The sequence below is a fragment of the Bactrocera latifrons genome, unplaced genomic scaffold (genome assembly GCF_001853355.1).
Source record: "Bactrocera latifrons isolate USDA-ARS-PBARC rearing strain unplaced genomic scaffold, ASM185335v1 scaffold_21, whole genome shotgun sequence".
NCBI lineage: Eukaryota > Metazoa > Arthropoda > Insecta > Diptera > Tephritidae > Bactrocera > Bactrocera latifrons.
The window spans coordinates 2,144,100-2,170,175 of NW_017535630.1; the positions used below are offsets into that span (position 1 = coordinate 2,144,100).

The window sequence follows — 26,076 nt, forward strand, 5'->3', positions numbered from 1 at the left end:
AATTTTTTATTAAATTTTCTATTAATCTTTTCTTATTTAATTTTATCCTGTTTTTCATTCCAAACAATCGTATTAAATATTGAATATAAATTTTCGGTTGTGGGATTAAAAATTTATTTTTCGAATATATTTTAGGTGTCTTCAGTGATCCGCACATATATTAAGTCTTTGCAAAAAAAAATAATGTTTATACATTTTCCGGAATATAGCAGCTCACTTTCTACGTACTATTTTGAGGGTATTTTTTTGAATATATTTTTGGACAGTTCCTTCTTTAATTCACAAATTCCTATTGCAGGTTTGCAAAAAAGTCTTGCGCTATTTCTTGCGGTATTTTTATTGAATTTTCAATTGTTCATAACATTTTTTTTTGATGACTCATGCCCAGCTCTTAACCGATGCTACGGCTGCTACTACGCCGGTCTCTTTCGAGCAATTCAGCGATTTTATCGCAATTTTCGATTTTCACCACCTCCACACCAGAACGAAAACGTTGAAACCATCGTTGTGCGGTAGAAATGGAAACTGTATCGGGTCCATAAACTGCACAAATTTTATTGGCGGCATGAGATGCATTTTTTGCCTTTATCGTAGTAGTACTGTAAAATATGCCGTATTTTCTCTTTATTTTACTCCATGTTTGCGACGCTATAACTCACGAACAACTTAAAAGAAACGACAGTCAATCAAACATGTGTTCTGTCTTGAAGCTAATTTCATAATGCCATTCTCATAGAAAACTGACACAGTTGATTTTTATAAGCAGCAAAATCCGGTTCGGACTAAAAATTGAATGCATAAGAACCATCCCACCAAGCTCGCAGCGCTTATGGAGAAAATTTCCGCACCTATTGGCAATAGCTGGCCACTGCTGAGTGATTGCTTCCTTCAGACGGTCTTATGCTCGAAAGTACGCTGCCGAATTAAGAGTTTGGTCATAGGATATTTTGTTGTAAGTGACTCACGTTTCATCAGTAATCAGCCGCTTCAGAAATTTTACAATTACCCCTTTTACGATTTTCAACTTTAGTCGGTTGAATTGAAGTTGAAGGAATTGAACTTCAGCTCAACCCAACTCTATTCTGGTATTACGATCTTCAACTATTTTCAGTTGAAGTTTGCTTGATGTTGCCAATATAAAAAAATGAAAATTTGACAGCTATTTAACACCTGATAACTTTGAAAAATCAATGTGCTGCGTATAAGAAAAAGCCTTCGTGATCACTCAAATTAATTCGAACTTTGTAACACCAAGTAAGTTAAAGTTGTATTGACAATTAAATGGCATCTAAATAATGTTTATTGCAAATCGTAAGCTATTGCCATTTGAATGCGGAATCATTTTGTTTTTTACTAATTGATATTTTGGAACGTTATCACACAATTTCCATTTCCTTGCTGTCAGTTACCAATAATGCATTTTAAATTACTTTAACTGTGGACTGAAGCAATCTACGATATCTGTGGTTGTTTACAAAGTCTGCTTTTAAATATTAAGAACACCACAAATAAGTATGTGCGCTTTGGATAAAACAGCAATGGCTCAAGAATGCCAATAAGCTTTAAACATTTAAGCTTACTCATATATATTGTCATAATATATTAATAGGATTGTTTATTGTATCGACTCTTTATGTTCGAAACACTAACCACGATTCTTTACTTTTTTTTATTAGGTTTCCATATTGTAGTTTGCTTCGCCCAGTTCCGGGAATTGGAATCAGCTCAACAAATGTTTTACCTTCCTAAAGATTTGTACTTAATAACGGATTAAAGTACTTTGAAATTGTAAATAAAACAGTTTTTTTTTATCAATTGTTCACTTTCTATTAAAATTTGTCACACATAAATTCATTAATGTTTTACTACAACTGCCTTTTAGCAGTTATTCCCCAGTCAACCTTATTGGTATATAGTTGAAAACCAATACTAAAAAAAGTTAAAGTTTGACAGCTTCAACCAAAAATTGTTTGACAAGTTGAGTTGAAAACCATAATACCAAATTTCGAAATTACAGCCAAAATGCATAATAGGGGCCAATGTTTGACTTCCAGTTAAATAACCAAAAAAAGTTGAAGTGTGACAGCAGTTGGGTTGAAAACCATAATAATAGCCAATGTTTAACTTTTGAACTTTCGAAGCAGTGCATGCATGATAGTCGGGCACTTCGATTTCCATTATAACCCATCTGATTTGCCTTTTCGGCATTATTGAAGAAAAACAGTAGATTTCAAAGTACTTTAATGTAGATTTTGGCGTAGCTTTGTTGGTGTCCAACTGTGACGCGTGCTCAAAAAACAACAATATTGAGTCAAGCTATCACAAAACTGTCTAGTAAGTTTTTTTTAGTACGAAATTTTATCGTCTAACGCCCTATAGTAATATACATACACTTATATGGTACAACACGAGTTACGGATGGCTTTAATACCATCTGTTAGAAAAATTATGGATTTATTTTTAGAAGATATGTAGCTAGGGGAATGCTACTACCGCTGTTTGAAATATGATATTTGCGAACATTCCAAATGCGTAAACTACATTACTCAACATGTGTTAAGGAAAAATTTTCGATTGATGTGTAAGATATTTGAGGTTTCCTGATTACGAATTTGTCATTTTAAACTACTGTTATTATAATAGTTAGGTATTCGCAAGTAAAGTGGGCGCAGTACAAGCTCCCAATATATATATCGAAGTTTTATATTTTTAGATTTATAATTGCGCCATACTATATTTATGAAAGTAATGGTAAATATTTACTTGGCAATTCGCAGACATAAAAATATTTACTTTTCTTGTCAATTTAAATGCAATATTTGCTTATCTACATTATCTTAATTTTACGTCAACAACAAAGTTACATATGCCTATACATATATATTTGTATGTACAACCAACTTTTATAATATTTACAGTTACGATCATCACTTTCTGTCATGGCTTCGGCTTGGGTTGGTTTTCGGTGATACTGTCGAAATTGCAATCGCCCGCAGATACTGAATTAGATTTCGTTATAACTGTAAATGAGGGTTCATGGATTGGTGGGCTAACATCGCTGGGCGGTGGGGTCGGTAATATCATCTATGGCGTATTGTTAGATTTTATCGGACGTAAAGCTAGCAACTATTGTCTAGCCGTACCGTATATAGTAAGTGTAAAAAGATTTTTAAATTAATCCGTTGTCTTAACTGCATATTTTTTATAGGTTTCTTGGATACTCGTATATTTTGCACGCTCCGTGGAATATCTATATTTAAGTCGGTTTCTAGCTGGCGTCACAGGCGGTGGCACTTATGTCATCATACCAATTTTTATTGGTGAAATTGCTGAACCAAAGTATGTATAGCACTTGTGGGGACGTCATACTTCAAACTTACAGTTACTACCCTTACTTTGTTTGCGTACGACTTTGTTTTTAGGCCAATATTACTGCCATCGTCCTAACAATAAGTTGGAGTTTTGACTTTTTCAATCAAAAATTTAATCCATTCAAAGTATATGTTGGTCAAAAAACAAGACTAGGAAAACTTGGTAGTAAAAATTTCTACTTCTCGTAGTTGTTTTTTTTTTTTTTTTTAATATAAAAGTTGTCAGCAGCCAATTCTTGGCATATCTGAACCCAAAATTAACCATTCCATTCTGTTAAAATTTGGTCTTGAAATGACAACATCCTCAGACGATCAGACGATTGATCTTTGATTCTGCTATTCAACTGCCTGCCTTATGCAATAGACCGTTTTTGAAAAACTTGAAACGAGAAGTGCTCCTATTTGAATTTCCGCGGCTCTATGCATTGTAAAGAGGTTAGAGAGTTCCTATCCTCCAACTCAGACTGAATTCGGGTCAAGCTTTTGAACATTAAGACGAAAAGAGAAACCTTTTTTTCACGTAAAGTTTCCCGACTAAAGACGAGAACAAATTAACAAAATCGAGACAAGGTCAAATACTACAAATTTGCTCGGAAAGTTCTGGTGAAGTTCTATGAACTTTTTTATTTTTGAAAGCGTTTACATATACTTTTGTATTACAAGTTTATCTCTGTGTAGAAACCCGAAAAAAATATAGATAATTATTAAATTTGTAGATTTTCCTACTTCAATGGGCCTACCTTAACACTTGATCCATTATATATAAATACAGTGACTGATTATGAAACATTTATTCTCTATATTTTCCAGAATTCGTGGCCGCTTAACCTCATTTTTCTCTTTAACTTTAAATAGCGGCATATTTTGTGGTTATATAATAACAGCACGCGTGCCCTACCATTATATACCAATACTCGGTATACTACTACCCATAATTTATATGGTACTTCAAATATTCTTCCCGGAAACACCAATGTACTTGCTGCAGCGCGGTCAGGATGAACGCGCTAAAAAGTCGCTGAAGTTCTATCGCAACTATGAACCGTCAACAAAAGAGAGCGCCACGCAATTTGAAATGGCGTTTGAAAAGCTTAAAAGCGATGTAACCAGTGACCAAGCAAACACGAATAGTTTGACGTGGCATGATTTCTGTGAGTGAAGCATGTGGATCCTCAAAAACAAAATGATTGTTCGTTTCTTTCTCTTTCTATCTCTCTGTCGCTCTCTCCAAATCACAGGTAATAAACGCGCTATGATTGCTTTCGGCAATGGGTTCGTGCTCATGTGGCTGAATGTCTTCTGTGGCGCCTATGCCATACTTTACTACACTTCGAGTGTATTTGTAGCCGCGCGCACCGAACTGCATCCGGACACCAATACCATCATTGTGGGATTGGTGCAAGTCACTGGCGTCTACACAGCCACCATACTGGTCGATAGATTCGGCCGTCGTCCGTTGTTGATATTTTCTTGTGCGGCCACTAGTGTGGGTATGACGTTATTTGGTCTGTATGGTTATCTCTTGCAAAACACTACGGTGGATTTATCGCCTCTGAGCGCATGGTTACCACTGTTAAATGTTTGCTTCATTATGTTCGTGGCTAATTCGGGTCTGATACCAATTCCATTCGTTTTGTTGGTGGAGTTAATGCCACCGAAGGTGAGTTAAAATGTGGATATACATATATATATATTGGTATATTAAAAGTGTCTCTCTTCAAAAAAATAGATACGCGCCAAAGCGGCCGCCGTTTGCTTGGTCATCTTCAACATCATCGGCTTTATTCTAATGAAAATGTTTCCGATTTCTTTGGTTGCTTTTGGCCTCTACGCGCCGATGTTGTTCTTTGCTCTTACAACTATTCTGGGTTTGGTTTATATTGTAGTCTTTATTAAGGAGACTAAAGGCATGTCGCTCAATAAAAGCGACCCGGAAACATAAGTATTACACAAGTATAAGTACAAAGGGGGTTCAATAGATATTAAGGGTTACTATGAATAATGGAGGCTGTTATTTGATCTAAGTTTTTAAATAAACAACTCAAAATTCTTTTGTGGTTTTTTGCTTTAATGTTCTCCTTAGAAATCCTAGAGTAGAGTAGAGTTTACTTTAATATTTCTTTCAGCCTTTCCCGGCTTTGATCGCTTCAAATTATGAAAGTATTAAAATGTTCGTTTGCACAAGAGCTTCTCCCTTCCGTATTTGTTACTATAAAAAAATTATAAAATTGTATTATTCTTACATATGGTGGAATTACCTAATTTTAGACTTCATTCATTCATTAGCACCCCTAGTTTGTTAGCTTAAAAAATGTCAAACTATAACAAAATCGGATTTGGCGTATTTGTACTACAAAGTATTATCAAATAAATTTAAGTAGAAGTAATATTTAACAGCAATGATATGATAAAGAGTTATCAAGATTACAGTTAAACACTGCTATAAACAATTCTATAAACATTTTGTACCCCCATTTGTACGTAAAGATGGATTTTGGACCAATGAAGTGTTATTGTGTTATCACAATTATTTCAGTGGCACAAAGCATTTAGTGAAGGTCGATAAGTTATCGAAAACTTGTCTCAAGCGAGTCGTTATGACGAAAAATTCGAAGAAATTCAAGAAACACTGCTTGAAAATCGTCGGCTAGCTTGACTAGGTAGCTTACATACATCGAACGCATTATTACCAGCGATCAGACGTTTGTTCTTGAATATAACATCGAAAATATGCAACTACCTAACGAATGACGATCCAAAAATGAGCTGAAATCAAAAAACCATATCAAAATCGGTGAGTCAAAAAGTCGGTACTCATAGTTTTCTTTGATAAACGTCATGTGCTTCACAATGGATTTGTTCTACAAAGTGAAACGGTCAATAAAAAATACTGCTTTCAGTTTTGAGGCATATACGTGAAGATTTTATACGATAATGCTCCGTCAACATGATTGTTTCTGACCTTTTGGCGAAATATGAAACGAAAATCAACGTATAGCTACAGTATTCATCAGACTTTGCTTTTTTGTCTTTTCGAAGCAAAAAAAGTCTAAAAAGTCATTCGTTGAAGACTTATTACACGTGTATGGATAATTAAATTGACTCACATATACTTGACCCCGGCGATAATAAATATATGCATTATAATACTTTTGTGATACAGGGGATAGATATCGAGAGTTGAAGAGGGAAGCGAGACGCATTTGCAGACAAAAAAGAGAGAGAGGCCAAAATGGGTGAGTCTGAAGAGCTTGACAAGCTGGCCGACAGGGTTAATGCTCGAAAATTCTACGAAAAAATGTGGCGACTCATAGAAGGTTTCAAGGCCGGACTATACTCCAGAAATTAAATGAATACAATTATGGAAGGAACACTTCTCCAGCCTGCTGAATGGCAGTGAGAGCATAACACATGGTGAACCCGATTCCTCAATCAATGACGATGCAGTGGACGTTCCATTCCCTGACCATGAAGAAGTTCGAATAGCAATTACACGTCTGAAGAGCAAGAAAGCGGCGGGGCCGATGGATTGCCAGTCGTGACATTCAAATATGGCGGCGAGTTATTGATAAGGAGAATGTATCAGTTTTTTCGTGGAATATGGACGCACGAAAGCATGCCCGACGATTGGAGTTTAAGTGTGCTCTGCTAAATCTACAAAAGGGGGACTAGCGTCATATAAGGTTTCATCGAGCGTACTGAGTGGAAGATTAAAATCCACCCTCAACAAACTGATTGGACCTTATCTTCTTCTTCTTCTTAATTGGCGTAGACACCGCTTACGCGATTATAGCCGAGTTAACAACAGCGCGCCAGTCGTTTCTTCTTTTCGCTACGTGGCGCCAATTAGATATTCCAAGTGAAGCCAGGTCCTTCTCCACCTGGTCCTTCCAACGGAGTGTAGGTCTTCCTCTTCCTCTGCTTCCCCCGGCGGGTACTGCGTTGAATACTTTCAGAGCTGGAGCGTTTTCGTCCATCCGGACAACATGACCTAGCCAGCGTAGCCGCTGTCTTTTAATTCGCTGAACTATGTCAATGTCGTCGTATATCTCGTACAGCTCATCGTTCCATCGAATGCGATTCGCTGTGATTGGACCTTATCAGGTCTAGAAAATCAACAACTGACCAGATATTCACCATACGCTAAATCTTCGTCGATTTTAAAGCTGCTTTCGATAGCACCAAAGGGGATGCCTTTATGCCGATACGTCCGAATTTGGTATCACCGCAAAAGTACACTCTGTCAATACAGTATCGGGAATTCTTTATTTCCCTCTCTCACTCTGGAAATTTTGGACAAACACCTAACAAATATCATTGAACAAGTACCGAATCTCCCTGATTTGGCTTTATGTGGCTTTTACCTTTCTTCATACTGAAATATCCACTTCGGGGAACACGCTTTGACTCAATTGAAGACATCAAAAAAAATTCGATTGAAAAATATTCGTTTCATTTATTAATTCGGAATACTTTCTTGACAGAATCTAATACGCCTATAAACTGACGTTGAGCAATACTAAAAGCTCTGTCAAGATTGGGAAGGACCTCGCCGAGCCTTTCGACACCAAACGACATCTTCAATTTACTTTTGAAGAAATTAATTCGAGCTGTAGAGCTGAGTAGAAAAGGTACTATCATCTACAAGAGTGCACAACTGCTGGCGTACGCCGATAACATCGATATCATTGGCCATAACAACTGCGTCGTTAGTTTTGCTTTCTTCGTGTTTAACAAAGAATAGAAGCAAATGGGGTTTCGTTGTAAATTGCCTACTTCGCAAAAATACTGTTGCAAATTCTACATGCATAACTCCCTGCGAACGCAACTTCTATGCAAAGTGAACAATATCAAACGATATTTCCCCCAAATAAAGCGCACAATATTCTGCTGCCGACGGAATATATTCTTATTTCCAACAACTTGCACTTCTTGCAACCTAAAAACCCCAATGTTGAAACAGAGAGTTGATAACATGCTTTTGTAGTTGTTATTGTTGAAACACTGGATTTTTCCCTATTCCCAATTATTTCGCTATATTTTCTACTTCTTTTTCGCATGCATTTATGCTCTTTACTTCACTTCACTTTGCAAGCGAAGAGTGCACTCTTACACCACCAGCACTTTTTAATTTTGACCTCAATTCCATGCCAAGCATTCGATCAAAATTTATGATAACCCTGAGCTAAATATTGTTGCTGCTATTGGCGGCAGCTAAGCATATTGTATTGCACAGTCGATGGGCATAGTTTTAGTTTTAAAATGCAAGTTATGTTAATGCGTTTCGTTGCATCAGTGAATTTAAATGCCGCTCGAACACAACAATGGCCGCAGAACGGGGGTAAACTTGAAATTTTAAAAGCAAAGCACTCAGCAAAATATATATATGTGTATGTATTTATATATAAATATTTACAAGTCGATAAAAATGATATATTTAGTTTGGTTTAGCGGAGAAATTAAACCGACTTATGTTTGTATGTATGCAGATGGTGGGCAATATGATCTGAGTTCAGAGGAAACAAGCAATAATGGTTAGAGATATATGCCAGTTTGCGTAGTGGTTGTCCCATCTTCCCACATGTGAAAATTATCAGGGCTAAAATAAATCACAGTTTTAGTTGTGTTAAAAAAACTTTCAGTAAAGTGGTTGACGGCAAACAATGAAAACATCTCTTTTTAGCGATTCCAGCTTTTATTTAAGTTTTACAAGGGACAACTTGAGGAGAGTTGGGCAAAATGGCAAACATATATGATCTTTAATAAATGGAGCTCTCCTTTTTTCTATCATTTGGGAGATTTTAATTCAAAGGGGCTTTTTATGCTATTATTTCTGGAGGGACAATTTCTTTTCAATTTAAATGGATTTATTTCGAAAAATTTGCTCTAATGTAACTTCAAAAGGTGTCGTTATGTCGGACTTACTCAGACAATATTACTTTGTTTCCACTTCCCTAAAAGTAAATGCTTTTTGATTTGTCCACCATCTATGCCATCTTATAAGATCTGATATGTTTTTTTAGAGTTCACTGCTTCAAGTAACCCGTGAAGAAACTTAATGGTCAAGCTTAGCGGATTTTTGTTCTTGACTGCCCCCGAGCGAGAAAATTCGTCTCTTTTTTCCACTAACAGTCTAGTTATTGCATCCTTGTATATTATAATCTAACACAGAGAGACTTAGTGTAAAAGCTGCGGATAGCTTTAATTGTCGCTTGGTATTCAGTATAAAGTAAAAGAACTTGCTGTTACACTAAAAGCCCACCCGGCGCGAAAAATTTGGTCCTAAGAGACTAAATTGTGGTCATTTGGTTTGTAACTATCTTCATTATAGTGCCGCAGAAGAAGTTCGCTGCTGTTCCTTTCTTACCCTTTATCTATGCTTTTCTTCTTTAATAGCAAATACAAACATTGTATTTAACTCTTATGGATCTCCTTTTCTCGGTCGCATTACCAACCTAGCCCGAGTTCAGTAATATATAAGTTCGAGTACAATGTCATGCTCGCAGAGACGCGGAGCTGAGCTCTATTAATTTTTTAAATAAAATTTCGCTCTAAATACTTTTACAAGAATACACATATACATTGCGTAGTATTAGTTGGTCGATTAATGTAATAATTGTAAAAAATGCTTCGGGGTCTGGAAAAATCGTTGGTATAAGCGATGTCTTGTAATATTGATGGCGATTACTTTGAAGGTGACAAAATGAATATTGACGAATAATTTTACGTTTTAATTACATTTTCCGGGTACTTTTTTGTCGTAATGTATATAAATATGGAAAAAAAAATATTAGATTGAAATACATTTCTGATTCAAGTTTTTTACTTTTCAATTATCCTCTCTTTAACGGAAACTGTAACAGTTAAATTATTGTTAAAAAAACGCAACATTGCAAGAGATTTTTCTGAATATTTTTACCAAACTTTTAGCAACACCATTAACAATTTTATTGCATTTACGAATTTAAAAATTTTGTCACAAAAAGCAGTATTTTGACCATGAAACTTTAAATTGGCAATTCGCAAAATGCTCGTCACACTAAAGATGTGTCAATCGCCTGACTTGCATGTTTTAGTAGTAATGAGCTAGTACGAGCATTTATTGTATATACATTAGGGTGTTTGTTTTTTGAGCTAATAATTTTTTACTTAAACAGCTGAATATCTCAAGAAGTATTAATGATAGCGATTATGACCTCGGACCTTTTTTATAGCAAATAAAATGTCGTACAAATTTGTCATCAACACTTTTTTCTGTAGCTCTTGTCATTTACGATATAAATAAAAAATTGCGAATTTCATGGAAAAATCAGTTTAGAGCCTCGTACTATCTCGCCGGTGTGAGTTACGACTTTGTTGCACTGGGCACTTTTGTAGAGTGAACAATTCTGAGAAATATGCCTCTAAAGTCAAAGCGATGCTATAAAATACCTCTGATCTGTAGGAATTTAAAGATAAAAAACTCACGATTGTTGCCTATTTTCTAGGGGAAATTTTTACAGGCCTTGGTCCAGTTCTTAATGTTAATATTAAGAGCTAAAATTTTCAGGGAATTTTGTTAAGGGTATTTCCAAGGAAATTTCGTGACGGGACTGAAAAAAATATTTGTTAAAAAAAAAACACCCTAATATACATATATAATATGCCGTAAAAAAAAAATTTTATCTACAGAAAATTGGTTTTTGATCGCTTCTACAAAGCCCAACAGATAAATGAATTGATTACAGTGTGTTTTGTTGCCTTTAGCCGTTAATAAAATTAACCGAAATATTTTTTGAAAGTTTCCACGAAGTTAAAACTCCAATTAAGCGACCCGAATATTTTATTAAGCAAATTTTAAAAGCATCTATATTTATATATGTATATATTAATGTATACTATACTCTATAATAGCCACATTGTTTATGATTTCGCTTTACCTTTAAATTTTAGCAGTTAATATTAATTTTGGGCAATAATAATAATAAATTGCCGTTATTTTCCCCATCAACTTAACGCTTCAATAATTTTACTTGTTTGCAGTTACGATACAAATTTGGTGTAAATATGCAAATCAAAGCGATTTTATGCAGCTGGGGTTAAAAGACAGCTCGATAGGAGAGGAAGAGGGAGAGAGAGAGGAAAATATTTATTTTTAGAAGCGACATAGATATATTTGAATAGGAATTAAACTTGGACAGTCGCAGATACGATATTTTGGTGGTTTTGTAGTCGGTTGGCAAGATTTCTCAAGAACTACTAAATCTGTTTGAAATTTTACACAGGTCTTTGAGATACAATTTTCAAAGACTTGAACGAAGGATTATTTCTTCGGTTATAATATCTGCCAAGAATCCAATTTTCAGTTTTCTTTTCTACGTCCAAGTTCTAAGTTAAGGTTTTAACTAAAACAAGTATTTTTCACTTTAGATGATCCTGTAAGGAGTTATCCTGCCAACGTGGGCGCATCTCTTTTCCGAGGGGTCACCGGAAATAGTTTAAAAAATTTTTTTTTACAAAAATTTCAGTATTGTTTTGTTAATACAAAATACACGTAACCATAAAAAATTTTAATAAAATATTTCATTTTTATATGAGAAAAAAATTGTTGAAGAAATGTTGTTTTTTACCTGAGGAAACCCATGCAACATCTTTATGAGATTGATTTCGATTCCTAATAATGTATTTATGGTAGATGGTTGACTGAAAGTGTGGGATTCAAGATGTTTCAAGTGTAATCCCACAACAGTGGATCAAAAAGGAAGTGCCTGTGATATTTTCACAACATCATTTCGATAATTTGTTTGTTCACGACATGATAAATCGCGATTTGGAAAATACTTTAATAAATTGCCTTATAGTATCACACCATGGATTATTTGAAAATTTTGCAGAAAGCTTACAGAGAGTCCATTTTATTACGGCTAAAAGTATTTGAATGACATAAAGCATTGAGTGAACGTCGTGAAGTTATGGAAACCTCGCCTTATGTGAGTTGGATGGACACTGACCTCTGTTAATGACGATAACATCGGAAAAATTAAATAAACATCCTTTGAAAGTCGTGATGTTATCATCAGAGAAATAATAGAGAATGTCAATAACATAAATCTTTTGTAGAAACGATGTTGAGTAGAGGTCACAACGGAGATTCTTGACAACAACAGACAGAGCGCTCATCACCACGACAATGTGAGCTTTCCCACACCGACACATATTGACTGAAGCAACTATATTTTCGAGCACTTAAAACATCGATTTGAAGAGTCATCCACCGTGGAGTGCTGACTTGGCACTGAGTGATCTCTTTTTTATTCCCGTTCGTAAAAAATAAACTAAGAGGTGAACATTTTTCGACACTTAAAGTAGTAGTTGATGCGCTCGGAACACATCTTTTGGAGATAGTTTAATCAGAGTGGCAAAAGTGCTTCGAGATTTTGTTAAAACGCTGGCAAAAAAAGGGGTTTTCAATGATTAACATTTGTTTTTAGTCTCGAATCCCGAAATATAAAAGCACCTACGTACTTCTAAGGATTTACTGCCTAAGTAGTGCACATAAAAAGAGAAATTTGCCTTAAATTATCGAATATTTCGCGTAAAGCGCAGGCATCCCAAAGGTTGACTACTCCTCATGGACCTAGTAACTGAACTCCATATGGTATCACAAAGGATCAAAGCTTTGTCTCTGCTTGGCTCATTCGTTTACCAGATTAACCTAACCTAACCTTTATGGTTAGACTACTTTGTTGCAAGATAATTTCTCTGTTAACATCTTCTGGCTGCTCTACAATTTCGGGTGATTTTTTTTTAGAATACCTCTACGTTTTCAAATCTAAAATGTATTATAATTGTAAAAAAAAACTCTTTTTTATGAAATGAAAGACTTCATGCAAGTTTGAGAAAAATAAATAAATTAGAAATACATACAATTTTGTGAGTCCTTAAACAACAGCTTTTCTTAAGACCATTTTCCTCCACTTACAAAGTTACTGACTTAACACACTGCCCGCAAATCTATCTAACGCGCCAGTAAGTTGCTGTTTTAACTTAACAAATAACAAAAGTATCATCAATTTCCATCGTCAGCGACAAGTGGTCATTAAATATGCACCCTGACTTTTTCTTAGGGCCACAGACGACAGCCACTCAGCATTGGTAATGTCTTTAACTGCATTGGCTGACTGCTCGTCTGCTTTGTGCGCCACTTTCGGCGTTTATTGGCCACTTGAATTAGCTATTCGCTGTTTACACTTGGTTGCGCATGCCCGCACGGTCATTGTACAACAACAACATACAACAACAACAAAAACGAAAGCATGATTATCGCTGATAATAAAGGCCTAACAACAACAAAACCAATTACCTTATAATTGTTTGTAGTGAAGAGCAACAACAACAACAACAACAACGACAACGACAACAATAAATCATAACAAATAATGTAAATAAAATTGCGACAGACGACTGAATTCGAGCCTTTACGCCAATCACCGCAGCAACAGCAACAAAAAAATCCGTGTGTGGTAGCAACAAGTGAGGTGCAATAAATGGCAATTTTTTCTATGGAAATTATATTTCTGTGGCCTAACCTCAAAATCACATTACACCGCTACACATCACACTTGAGTGCATTCGTTACGAAATGGCAGCGCAATAGCAGCAACAACAACAATGAAGTTACGTGCAATAAATGCAGAAACACTATCATCACGCCAACTAGCCGCCGCCAAGCTTTGCCTGAGCTTTATATGCGCTCCTCACTCACTGCTGTTATTGCTTCTTGTTGTTTGCTTTTCAACATAAATGATAGCTTGCTTGTGCAGTTATGGAACACCTTTGTGGGTGACATGTACTGATTTACGAGAGCACGTGACTTGGTGGCGCGGTAGTGTTGAACTTGTTACTTCAGCGGCATTTGCTTGTTTTTATGAGCCGAGGGTGGTCGAGCAACCACATTACTTACAAAATTTACTTGAATCATCGAATGTGAAATCTTTAACATCAAGTTGTTGTTGTTCTAAATCGAGAAATAGTCAAGTTGTTTCAGGCTTTGTCTCAGACAGTGTTGATAAATGCTGTCAGCCGAGTTTTTAATAAGCACTATATTCTAGATATGGTCCATATATATATATAAGCTATGATTGCTGAATCTGCATTTTAAGAAACCTGTCTCTTATACACATCTAGATGTGTATAAGAGACAGGTCTCAGACAGTGTTGATAAATGCTGTCAGCCGAGTTTTTAATAAGCACTATATTCTAGATATGGTCCATATATATATATAAGCTATGATTGCTGAATCTGCATTTTAAGAAACATTATTCCCATTTACATTGTGACAAACAACAAATTTGAGGGTCCACGAAATACTTGTCATAAGCATTTGTTGAGCTGGCCTTCAGCTCCTTCAGCGAGTTTTGTTTTATCTTTACGACCGACTGAAAACAGGTTCCATTCCAAAAATTTTTGACTTGTTGGCATGTCAAACTCATAAACCCATGTCTTATCGGTAGTTATAAAGCTTTTCATGAATGAAGGATCGGAATTCGCACGATCAAGCAAGTCCAAAGAGACCTAAATATTTCTCCCAGAAAAAGATTGCTGAAAAACCATCACCTGAGTTATTCTTCTACAACCCTTATTTATGACTTTTACTTATATTATCAAGACCCTAATCAATCAATGTTTAAAATGTTTAATTTAGCAAATATATTAATATTCGGGATTCCGAATTTTAAAATCCGCGTTGTTAAAAGTAAAAATTAATAAATTTTTTTTTTAAGTTTTACATAAATTTATTTATTAACCTGTGTTTGGGATTTCGAAATTATTCGGAACAGATAGGTTTTATGTTCCTGTTGGGAAATAGGTAAATTATGTACATTTGGACTGTCTAATATGCATCTAACCAACATGCGGGGTGAATATAATACTATTAAAAAAAAATAAAAAAACTCTATTAAATAAAAGAAAGTATTTTCTAGATCCCGAAAATTTTTGTAACGACACTATGCAAATTTGGTTTTCAGGAACCCGAAAAAATTTTCTACTTCATCTTATATGTTAAAAGAGTAAAAAGTATATAAGGAAAATGTGTGAGTAGTAAATAAATTTTTGCAAAAAAAAAAAAAAACATAAATAAATAAATGGCAGGATCCCGAACAATTCCAGAACGGAACTAGACTTTATATTCGGGATCCCGAAAGAGAATATATACTGGAGATGTTTGCAGTACAAATCAAAAGTGTCTAAGAAAAAAAATACCTGATCCCGAAACATTTTGGAACAATACTAGATACATTTGGTATTTGAAATCCCCAAAAAAATTTGCTACAAATCAAGAGTGTTTAAGAAAAAAAGGGATCCCAAAAAAGTTTTTATCTTAGAAAAATTTTTATATTAGGGATCCCGAAAAAAATTATTTACTCTACATGTTTGCTCTACAAATCACAAATGTGTTTAAGAAAAAACAACGGGATCCCGAAAAATTTCAGAACGGAATAAAAAAAAAAATTGTTTATCCGGGATCCCCAAAGATATTTTTTACTGCACATGTTTCTTGTACAAATCAAGAGTGAAGAGAAAAAATCGGAACGGAAGTAGACAAATTTTTTAATCGGGAAAATATTATCTACTATACATGTCGGGATCCCTGAAAATTTAGGTACTCGACAACTCAACTTATATTTTTGATAAATGTCATAAAGGAAAACGTTTACATTCTTCTTCGTAAAAAACGAGATAACAAATTTTCTATAAATAAAAGACTTTCTCCGTCCCGTGACGACGTGAAAACATGAAAAATTTTACCAGTGACACCAGAAAAATAAAAGAAAGTGTTAATCGTGCCGTCATGCATTAGGCCACGAATCGTGTCTAGCGGTGCACCCTAAATTAAAGCCTTAAAAACGCAAAGCATTATTTTAGCTTATACTGCGCCTACCAAGCTTGGGTCTCGGCTGATCTCATCTATGTTTTTTTTTTTTGTTTTTCTGGCGCTTTATTGTGCAATATTATTCAGTTGTCTCACATACCGCCGATTATAATTTCCCCGAGGTTTTGTGACATTTTTTTTTTTTTTTTTTGATTTTTTACCATTTCGACAATTTGAAACATACATACACACACATAGTTAGATAGTTTGCCGTTGTCATTGAAAGTGAATTTTTCAAATTTTCAAGGTGCAGACTTGTCAACGTGCGCTGCATTCAACCGTCTAACGCTATTACATACAAACGGCTGTCATTGTAGGTACAAGTACATTGCGCATGCGCCACTGCGCTTTAACCAAAAACCCTGACAATCGCCTGCAAATTCGTTTTTCATGTTTCATGATTTCTTTCTTTTGGTTTGGTTTTGAAATTTCATCATTTTCTCTTTTAAATTTTTAATTTACTTTGTCTACAGTCGCGTGCATTGAAATCTTCCCTGCATTGCATTGTAATTACTGGATTCCATGGCTGCTACTCAGTAACTTTTTTACATTCAAAGCTTGGGATGATGACTCGCTTGTCGGGTGGGCTGATTGATCATTATGCTGGCTGGTATCATAAATTGCCAATTACAGCATTATCGTACCAGCACGACTAACAAGCAAAACACAACAAATTATACAATAACATTGGATAACATCCTAATGAGCAATGTCTTCTTGGATCGACATCTGACAAACTGAAGGGCTAATACGAAAATAATCAGATATACCTAGAACAGATAGTCGGGTATTGCTAAACCGAGTTAGTTCATCACGTTGGCAATTCGTGGGAAACTTAATATAAATAGTTCAGGGCATAGCCAATTTTAAACAAAGTATTGAAGCTATTTTATATATTTGTAAACATATTAGTTTTAGAAAAAGTTGCCCATGTCTAGTCAATCTATCAATATTTTTGTATAAATTAGTAATAGACTCAGAAGGTCTGATATTCTGTAACTGGGACTTCGAAATACATATATAGCTGGACTGGGATCATTTAAGTAATTGGTAATTGTTAGAGAGTGTAAGTAGGATAGAGTCCGGTGCCGTTTAAGGTGGTGTAGTACGATGTTGTTATTGTTGTAATGTGTTCTTAATCACCGTTGGAATGGTATAGATGGAATAAGTTGTCATCGAGATCATCCAACGTAGACCCAGGAAACGTTATGTTTCGGAAAATCGGACCATAGGCAGGGGGATGTCAGATATGTGGGGTTAGCAGGGCAGGCAAAGAGGTGGTTGGTGCATGGACTTAGGTTTGATATGTAAGGATCGATTCTGAATAAGTAGGAGTTTAACCTGTTACAGTATTAAGAACGAAGCTGCGCAAGGGTCACTCTCGATTCTCGCCGCAACTCGAGCTCTTCATCTGCAACGGGTTAGTGGTTTGACTCCAAGTACGCCATTCAGTGAGAAGGAGTCAAAGAAGGTGTTAATGGCTCCACTATGAATTGCGGTCAGTGCATGTCTGAATTAATATATAATCGTTAACTGGAGCAGTTGGGACTCACTGTGCAGGTGTTCCATAGGAGATATTTTGAGGCATCCTGTTGTAGTCCGGAGTGCAGTGTTCTGACATATTTGTAGCTCCCTTGTCTGCCTTTCACTGTATACAGGCGACTATAAGTAGTAGTTAAGGACCTTTTCCGCATGTGTTCCCGACTAGAGGATTTTGTGAATCCTCTGTATTTTAGCAATAAGCGCGGCCGTGTGAGTAGTAATGAAGCACAAGTTGTCCAATGTCACTCAGTTACCGCTTTCGCAAGCCACGCCCATTTCTCAAAATGTTTCAAACCAAAGCTTTCTTTTTTCACTCTTATTGTGTTTATCAAATTTAATATTAATTTTTGTGTTTTTTAGCAATAACTGCTTTTCATAAGGGCACATTATTTGATTTTTGGATTGAATTTGTGGGATGATATCAGACCGTCATGAATAAATTCTCACATTATTTCATTCAGTATTGGTTTGAGTTTTGGGTGTGGAAGGGAATACATCATGAAGACCATTTGATATGTATACAATATATTGAAGACACTGTCCGGCCCTAAGCGGAGTGCATTTTTGTGCTTTCAAAAGGCAAAGTATACCTATTAATATAACCTACTGTTAGTACATGTCTCCTTCTACCTCATTGTGTTCATTTCAAAAGCACATTTACTAATTCTTTCATCTATCCGGCTATCCACATCACCTTTCCAGTCATTGTACTTTCACTTTGATTCTTAAAAATATTTATGAAAGTGAAATTAATTACACTTCACACTTCTTCAATCTTTTGCTTTGTATTTGGTAAATTTCTTAGAAATAAAACCTGCCATCTACCACTTACCGTTGTCAGCAGGCAACGCGACTCACGTATCGCGCCACAATAGCCGAGGAAGCTCATGAAGAACATAACGGCGCCGATAGCAATCAAAACGTACGCCATCTGCTCGATGACACGCGGCTGTGTGAATTGCTGCAACGAAAGAAAACGCATAAAAAATATTTCATAATTTAATGTAAATTTTTGGAAATAAAACAAAACAATTGAAAATGTAGTTTTTTTTACCTTCAAGTTGTACAAAAAATAGTAGAATAGTGGAATAAATACCAGAAACCATAAAGTGCTATTAAAATTTATGAAGTAGTAATTAAATACACAAATGAAAATGAAAGCCACTCGGTACGTGAGCGTAGAAACTTTAATGTGATTGAGGTATGTAAAGCTTGTGTGGCACAAAAAAACTGAGAACCACGTACCACTTAATGGAAATATGAGAAACAAAAACTTGAAATTTCGACTGCTGCTTTAGTTTTTTGAATCCTCTAGGCATATAATTAGTTCGTGGTTCTTGTTATATTCTCGCAACAAAGTTGCTAAAGGGAGTATTATAGTTTTGTTCACATAACGGTTATTTGTAAGTCCTAAAACTAAAAGAGTCAGATATAGGGTTATATATACCAAAGTGATCAGGGTGACGAGTAGAGTTGAAATCCGGATGTCTGTCTGTCGCACTAGGGAGGGGGATATTTGAACGTAATTTTTTTGGAAAAGTGGGCGTGGCAACGTCCCCTACTAAGTTTTTTGTACATATCTCGGAAACTGCTACAGCTATGTCAACCAAACTCTAGAGAGAAGAAATCGGATAATAACCACGCCCACCTCCCATACAAAGGTTATATTGAAAATCACTAAAAGTGCGTTAACCGACTAACAAGAAACGTCAGAAACACTAAATTTTACAGAAGAAATATCAGAAAGAAGCTGCACTCAGGCTGAAACTTTACACAAATACGGTATTTGATGCGAGAGTATAAAATATTCGGTGACACCCGAACTTAGCCCTTCCTTACTTATTTTTCTTACTTTTCTTCGTCGCAACACTAATACCTATTTCAGAGACGTGAAAGGAAGAAATGGTATTTCATTTCAGTATATATACGTATCTACAACTACTAAATAAATATATAATTTAGTTCTTAAGTCAAAAGATGACACTTTTCATAAATGGCGTTTGCAAAAAAATTTCCTAATTCAAACGAAGTAATTTACGAGAAATAAATAAAATTTTCAATAAAGTTCTATGTATTCATTAAAGAGTACTAGACACCATCATAGAAGAGTTGTGAAGAAGACAGAGAATTGTGACAATAATTTCTAATTAATCGTTAAAACAGCCTCTTTGTCCAATTGGCTCATATAAGGTGAAGTTGCTCCTCTAATCGGACACAAATCGAAAAAGCTGTATGAAAGGTGTGAGATGGAATCATTTAGATACTTTTTTCTCAACTATTCAGGTTTTGCCAGACTGACGCTGAAACATTTCGGTAGACACACTTTCGGCGAAAATGAATGTGACCGTCGTCGATCTATCCATATCCTGGAATTCTAGGAACAGCTGTAAAAGTAGAATTCTGCATACGTTTTGGCGCGAGAATCAGCGAGAAACCTAACCTAACGAGATCTAGTAAAAATAAATCAATTATTTTTTTCCAATAGATATTTATAATCTGTATCTCGCATTGTATAAAATAAGTGCTACCGAGTATAAAAACTTCTCGGAGAATTTGGTGATTACTTGGCCCACTATTTTTTGAGCATGTTGAAAATGCTATTCAGACGGATGTAAATATTTTATTATTATTATTTATAATCAAGCACAATATTGGTTTCGTTGACTCGTCTTCGGGTAATTGTCGTAAATATCGATAAAATAATGAAAATTGTCGAGGCAAACATTTAAATAAGGTTGGAACCAAAAAAATCTCCATATGTGGATGCCACACGAGTTAACGTAAAAAAAGCTCATGAACCGAAATTCTTAGCCACAAAACTGTGCTAAATTGCAAATTCATCGATCTATTCCTGAAACGGATGATATTCGTGACGGAAAGTGGAACACTTATGACAGTGTTTAATGGGATTGGCAAGAAATCTTCTGCCATAAGATGCTCCTCCAAGGCCAAATTCTTAATTTGGACCTGTACTAACACTGACTGAACTAATTGTCAGATCTGAAGGAAACGATCACCTAGAAAGGGCCAATTTGGCCAATAGCAGATAAATGGTGTCTCATTTGGAAAACTCTAACTGAAACACATCGATAGAGACTCAGCAGAAGCTTCGAGATTTTCGAAATATTATAAATATCTTATAACATGAAAACTAATTTTTAAATATTTATTATTTATTATTTTTATATATTAACATGTGTATATTAGGAAGGCGAAGGATGTTAAATCTTCGGTGCAGCTGAAGTTAACGTTTTTCCTTGTTTTGCGTTATTAAGGGAGGTTTCAAAGTGCTTGGAAGAGTATTCCAAACTTTAAACGCGTTTTTCTCAAAATGGTGTTTTCAAAGTCGGTGATCAACATTATTCGAAAGCGGCTAAACCGATTAGTCTCACGGACCGATTAGTTAACACGAGCTTCTTAAATATATTTTTTAGTAACTAACCGAAGATTTTTGTCAACGATATATATTTTTTAATAAACAGTTTAAGGTCGAAATTTTGGTTAAAAGTTGATTTTTTTTTTTCAGAAACAGCCATTTTGTAAAAAATTTTATTTTGTTCTTCCTTCGATTAATTACTGCATTTAACATAACTGTAACGAAATCTGTTCAGAGGCTCCAGTTCAGAGATATAGTGGTCCCCACAAAACGTTTTTTTGTTTTTGTTTTTGAGAGGAGTTCTCGAAGATCAACTTTAGTTTCCAACAATTTCAAAATTAATATTTTTACTAATACTAAGCCTTAAAACACAGTTAAAAGATAGCATAATATGCATACAAATTTGTGGTTCAGATATTTAAAAGTTTTCTCAGAAAAAATTTTTGGACATTAGCTTTTTTCGGCATTCCAACTTAACTGTTTATCAAATTTGTGGTTCAGATAGTTTGTTTTGACCAAAAAAATATCAAAACAGGTAAAAATGGTCGACTATAAGTATAATATTATACAAAAAGTATACAGACTGCCAATTGCAAGTATTTTGCCATTTTATAGACGGCATTAAGTACTGCATTAAGGCAGATTTTAAAGCAAATTTAACGAAGGCCTGCAACACTCTACACTCATTTGAAAAGCATGTCACAGCAAATTACACAGAAATATGCATATTTCGCACCCAGAAAAGTAATAAACAAATTAAAATAAAAAATAAAGTAAAACATCACTAAAGACCATTAAAAAAGAAACTAAAAATACATTTTTTCAAGCGCCCTTTTCGTCTCTAACACAGGAATGTGCATTTATTTTGTATAAACTGCAGAAATAATTACATAGTGTGTGTAGATAAGTATCAAAGTATATGCAATCGTTTGCCTGCGATCACAGCGAGTTTTGTGCTTTTAAAGTTCATTGACCGAACTTCTTGATTGTGTTTTAACTTTTCACCCACGAATGGTGTTGCCAACAATTAGTGCACTTTACCGATTGCTCACATGCAGGTAAATTGAAATTAGTATTGTTGGTGGACATTATGCCAAATGGACCTGCAACACAGGCGGTCAACTTGACTGCATACCGAAATATACTTACATTTATGTGCGATTTCGTATTTAACGAACATTTTAAACCGAACCATTATAGTATGTGCATATTTTCACTTCTCTTCGACATCATTAAAATAGATACAGAGGCACATACTCGTAACACTAAGCATTTTACAACAGTAATTTGCCTGCACGACGTTCACCACTCACTCACCGTTCGTGTGGAAAGTGTCCAAAGGCTGGGCGCCAAAGGGTGCGTACGTATGCTAATCGTTAAGAGTGTGGTCAGTAGTGATGTTGCTGCCGAGGTTTTTGGTGAAAGTTATAAATATTTCAGCATTGTGCGGCCACTACAGCTTATTGAGTGTATATTTGGATGGATGTGTGAGTGTGTCTTAGCTGGCCCAACCCAATTCGATTTGTCGACAAGATTTCCTTGTTCATATGTTTCCTGAATTTACATTCCATTTGAATTTAAGTTAAGTTGTTATATAAAAATATATACATGCTATGTTGCAATAAAGTACTTTTCTATGTTTCTCAAATTGTGTGTAATTAGGTCAAAACCACCACCATTGGATCTCTTATGTCATTCAATGGGGAATCCATTTTTTAATATTTGGAGCATTATGAATGACACATTTAGACATTTGTATTGCGATAAAAGCACCATGAAAATGTTTGCAGGGCAAAGAAAATACACTGTAAAAAAAAGAGAATTGACTTTGATCAACTTAAGTCTAAGTCCATGCAGACAATCCCACTTGATTCCAAGGCCTGAACTCCACGCGTGTCATTCTACAGTTATCAGTCGAAATGCTAGAACGAGTCATCGAAAATTGGTCTCAAGGGATGGATAGTCGCGACCAACATTTGAAAGAGATAATCTTCAAAAAATAAATGCCAAGGAATGTTCTTTCGAATGGTACTAAATATTCCCCATTAAATTTGCAGTTTGTGTGTTTTTGAATTGAACGACTTTTTACAGTTTTCAGGGCACATTCATCAGCAGAGTTTGTGCACTTAAAACTCTTCACTTTTGAAAACGTATTTTCACTGAAATCCTCTCTAAAAAATCCTCTCTCTTTTGAATATTATAACAGAGCAACAGCTTAGTGTGCATCCCTCTGGTTTGGTTATTATCCAAGGGAGGCTAAGGAACTTTCCTGTTAAAGTGGGGTTCATATGGAACTATATGTTATATCTTCCATTATAAGAGGTATCCACAAAGGAATAATATTTTGGACCTCGTGCATTTTCCACACATTCGTAACTTTTTAGACAGCATACGATGGGCATATCTTTGGCTGCTTATTCCCTTATGACGAAGGAATGGGTTATTTTCATTTTTTCGAAAGTGTACTATATTTGTTTATATTCTTAATTCCATACTCAGAATGTCTCAACATAGGAGTGTTATTTGTATTGTTTACAGTAACTTAAAATATTCATCTGGGTCAAGAAATGGAATTGAATTGCGAACATTTTAAGGCGATTATTTTTTATAACTTTCGTTGTAAATTAATCCCGAACTTAATTCAAATTTTGGCGATGAACTTCCATCAAGGACCAGTGGCATGGTGAATCCAATCGAGGTCGTACATCAAGACGCATCGTGAAGGTCGTCTAAAATCAGTTTTTGTTCCGGAAACTATTGTTGTTGCTAGAAAATCGTTATTGTAAGATCGTCATGTGACCTATGGTGAGATTGAGACAACTACAAGTATATGCATTAGTGGGATCAGTTTACAGTCAATATGGCTACAACATTTGCAACAAAAATTCGCTTACGTTGAATCCCACCCAATTTGTCGATAGCTCAAAAAAAGGCTCGTGTCGATTGGTCGAGGGAAATGTCAAACAAATACGATAGCGTAATCATCAGTAAATTCTCAGTCGGACACAACAATTTGGTTGTCAGTTGTCTTTCAAGAAATCAGAAAAACCAAGCGCCGCAGATGGAAAACTCTTCCTCACGACAATAAGAAGGTCGTACTTTAACTCGCTGGGGTCTGCCGCTTCAGAGTAGTATTCGTCACCGCTTCTGGTAACTGTGTTTCAAGAAAAATGCGTTTAAAGTTTCGATAGCCAATTGCAACAAATTTAAAAATTCTATAAAAATACGCCCTTATCGCCGAAACTATTTGCCAAATATTAGGAAAAATGTTCTCCATTCATATCTATATTTCGTGTTATATTTTGATTATATAAGAGGGCGGAAGCTTGAAATTTTGTTTCATATATAATATTATGTAGATAGTGAATCGTGTGCAATAAAAAAATCAATTTAAATTTTTTTGATGATAAGTTATTTCGCATTTCTGGTGACGTTTTGTACTTTCGTATTGATTTTTTGAAATTCACAAGTGGAATTAATGTCCTCTATGAAGAATATAATATAAAAACTTATTGGATCGAGTTAGCAACTTAGCAAGACCAAAAATAAATTCTCTCTCTGTAACAATTCATGTCGTAATCAAATATTCGATGGCGTAAAATCGCCGGAAGAATTTTATTTTTATTTCTTCCTTAGCTTTTGAGGCAAAGGAAAGGATAGAGCATATTTTATGAGTTTTAGATAATAAATATCAATGCGGCGGGCACAAAATAAACACGCAAATGCCAAACAAATCAAATATTGTATATATGTATGTATGTACGTATGTACGTATATAATTCACCGCTGGCTATCCTTTTGATAGCAAAGGACGTGGCGCCCATAATTGCGAGCCATCAAATCTTGATAAGGCGACAGTTACATGCACAGGCGGCAGACAGGTGCACAGACCGAGACAAAGAAGCGTCTATGAACAAGCCGACAACGAGCCGAATGTCCAAAGTCAATAAAAGCTATTTTTAATATTTTAGTAGGCAAAGCTAATTGCAGGGGTTTCCTTTTTCTTCGAGGGATGCAATATGGATTATTGTGCAACATGCAACACTAGCTCAAGAAAATAAACAAAAGTGACCGTTACAAAACGGTGAAAATAAAATCATAATAACTGAGGTGTTTATGCTGGTGTTGGCGCACTTCTCTATAATCACAGGGTGTTTCGTTGTAAATAATTGGATATTTTTATTTATATGAATATGTAATTAAATAAATAATGTGTGCAGTATATATGCATGTGCGTACATATGTATACAAATCGTGCTATTAAAATTAATGTAACGGTACTTACGGTTATTTGATCGCTTTCCACCATCTTGAGCAATGCAATTAGCGAGGCTTTGTCGACCGCCAGCCAAATGCCAGTGCCCAGCACGATTGTGCCAACGACCTGTGGTTAAATAAATACCAAAATAAATAAATAAACACATTTTTATATATACATTTGGAAACAAAATATCAAAAATAATATTGTAATGGAAAAAGGTTATGCAAACAAATGGAAGAAAGTGTGAATTTTAGTTTCAAAACATATGCACCAACGCGGATGTGATGCAGGCGAAATGTAAATATGCCAAGCACAAAAGTTGACTATGCCTTTATGTGAATGAAATATCAATTTCAGTTTAAAATTACATTTAACGTTGTTAGACGAGGGCAGTTTGATGAATGATGGGTTTTCATATTTTTAACCTAACAGCACTCGTTCACCTAAGTAATAATTGTTTATTCCTTTCGATCCACAATTTATGTTTGGTAAGATAGAAGAGGTGTGCGGGGAATTAATCGTGGGAAATTGAATTTTTCAGGATTACTCAAGAACTTCTTAGTCTTTGAATGTAATGTTGTGATTTTTATGCCCTGAACAGCCACAAATCCT

At 35.2% G+C, this 26,076-nt stretch overlaps 2 protein-coding genes across 2 annotated transcripts in view; one reads left to right on the forward strand and one right to left on the reverse strand.

Moving 5' to 3' along the window:
* Window positions 1-5,421, forward strand: part of LOC108968359 (facilitated trehalose transporter Tret1-like) — a 6,945-nt gene extending 1,524 nt beyond the window's left edge. The window contains exons 2-6 of the mRNA XM_018932346.1: window positions 2,919-3,151; window positions 3,209-3,339; window positions 4,182-4,522; window positions 4,610-5,031; window positions 5,101-5,421. Of these exons, the coding sequence (XP_018787891.1) occupies window positions 2,919-3,151; window positions 3,209-3,339; window positions 4,182-4,522; window positions 4,610-5,031; window positions 5,101-5,313 (1,340 nt within the window). The 3' untranslated portion in view covers window positions 5,314-5,421. The remainder of the gene's footprint in view (window positions 1-2,918; window positions 3,152-3,208; window positions 3,340-4,181; window positions 4,523-4,609; window positions 5,032-5,100) is intronic.
* LOC108968360 (CD82 antigen) overlaps window positions 1-26,076 on the reverse strand; it is a 38,170-nt gene that overhangs the window by 10,186 nt on the left and 1,908 nt on the right. Inside the window, exons 2-3 of the mRNA XM_018932347.1 lie at window positions 25,489-25,587; window positions 18,660-18,788 (exon numbers count right to left, since the gene is read on the reverse strand). Coding sequence (XP_018787892.1) covers window positions 18,660-18,788; window positions 25,489-25,587 — 228 coding nt within the window. The remainder of the gene's footprint in view (window positions 1-18,659; window positions 18,789-25,488; window positions 25,588-26,076) is intronic.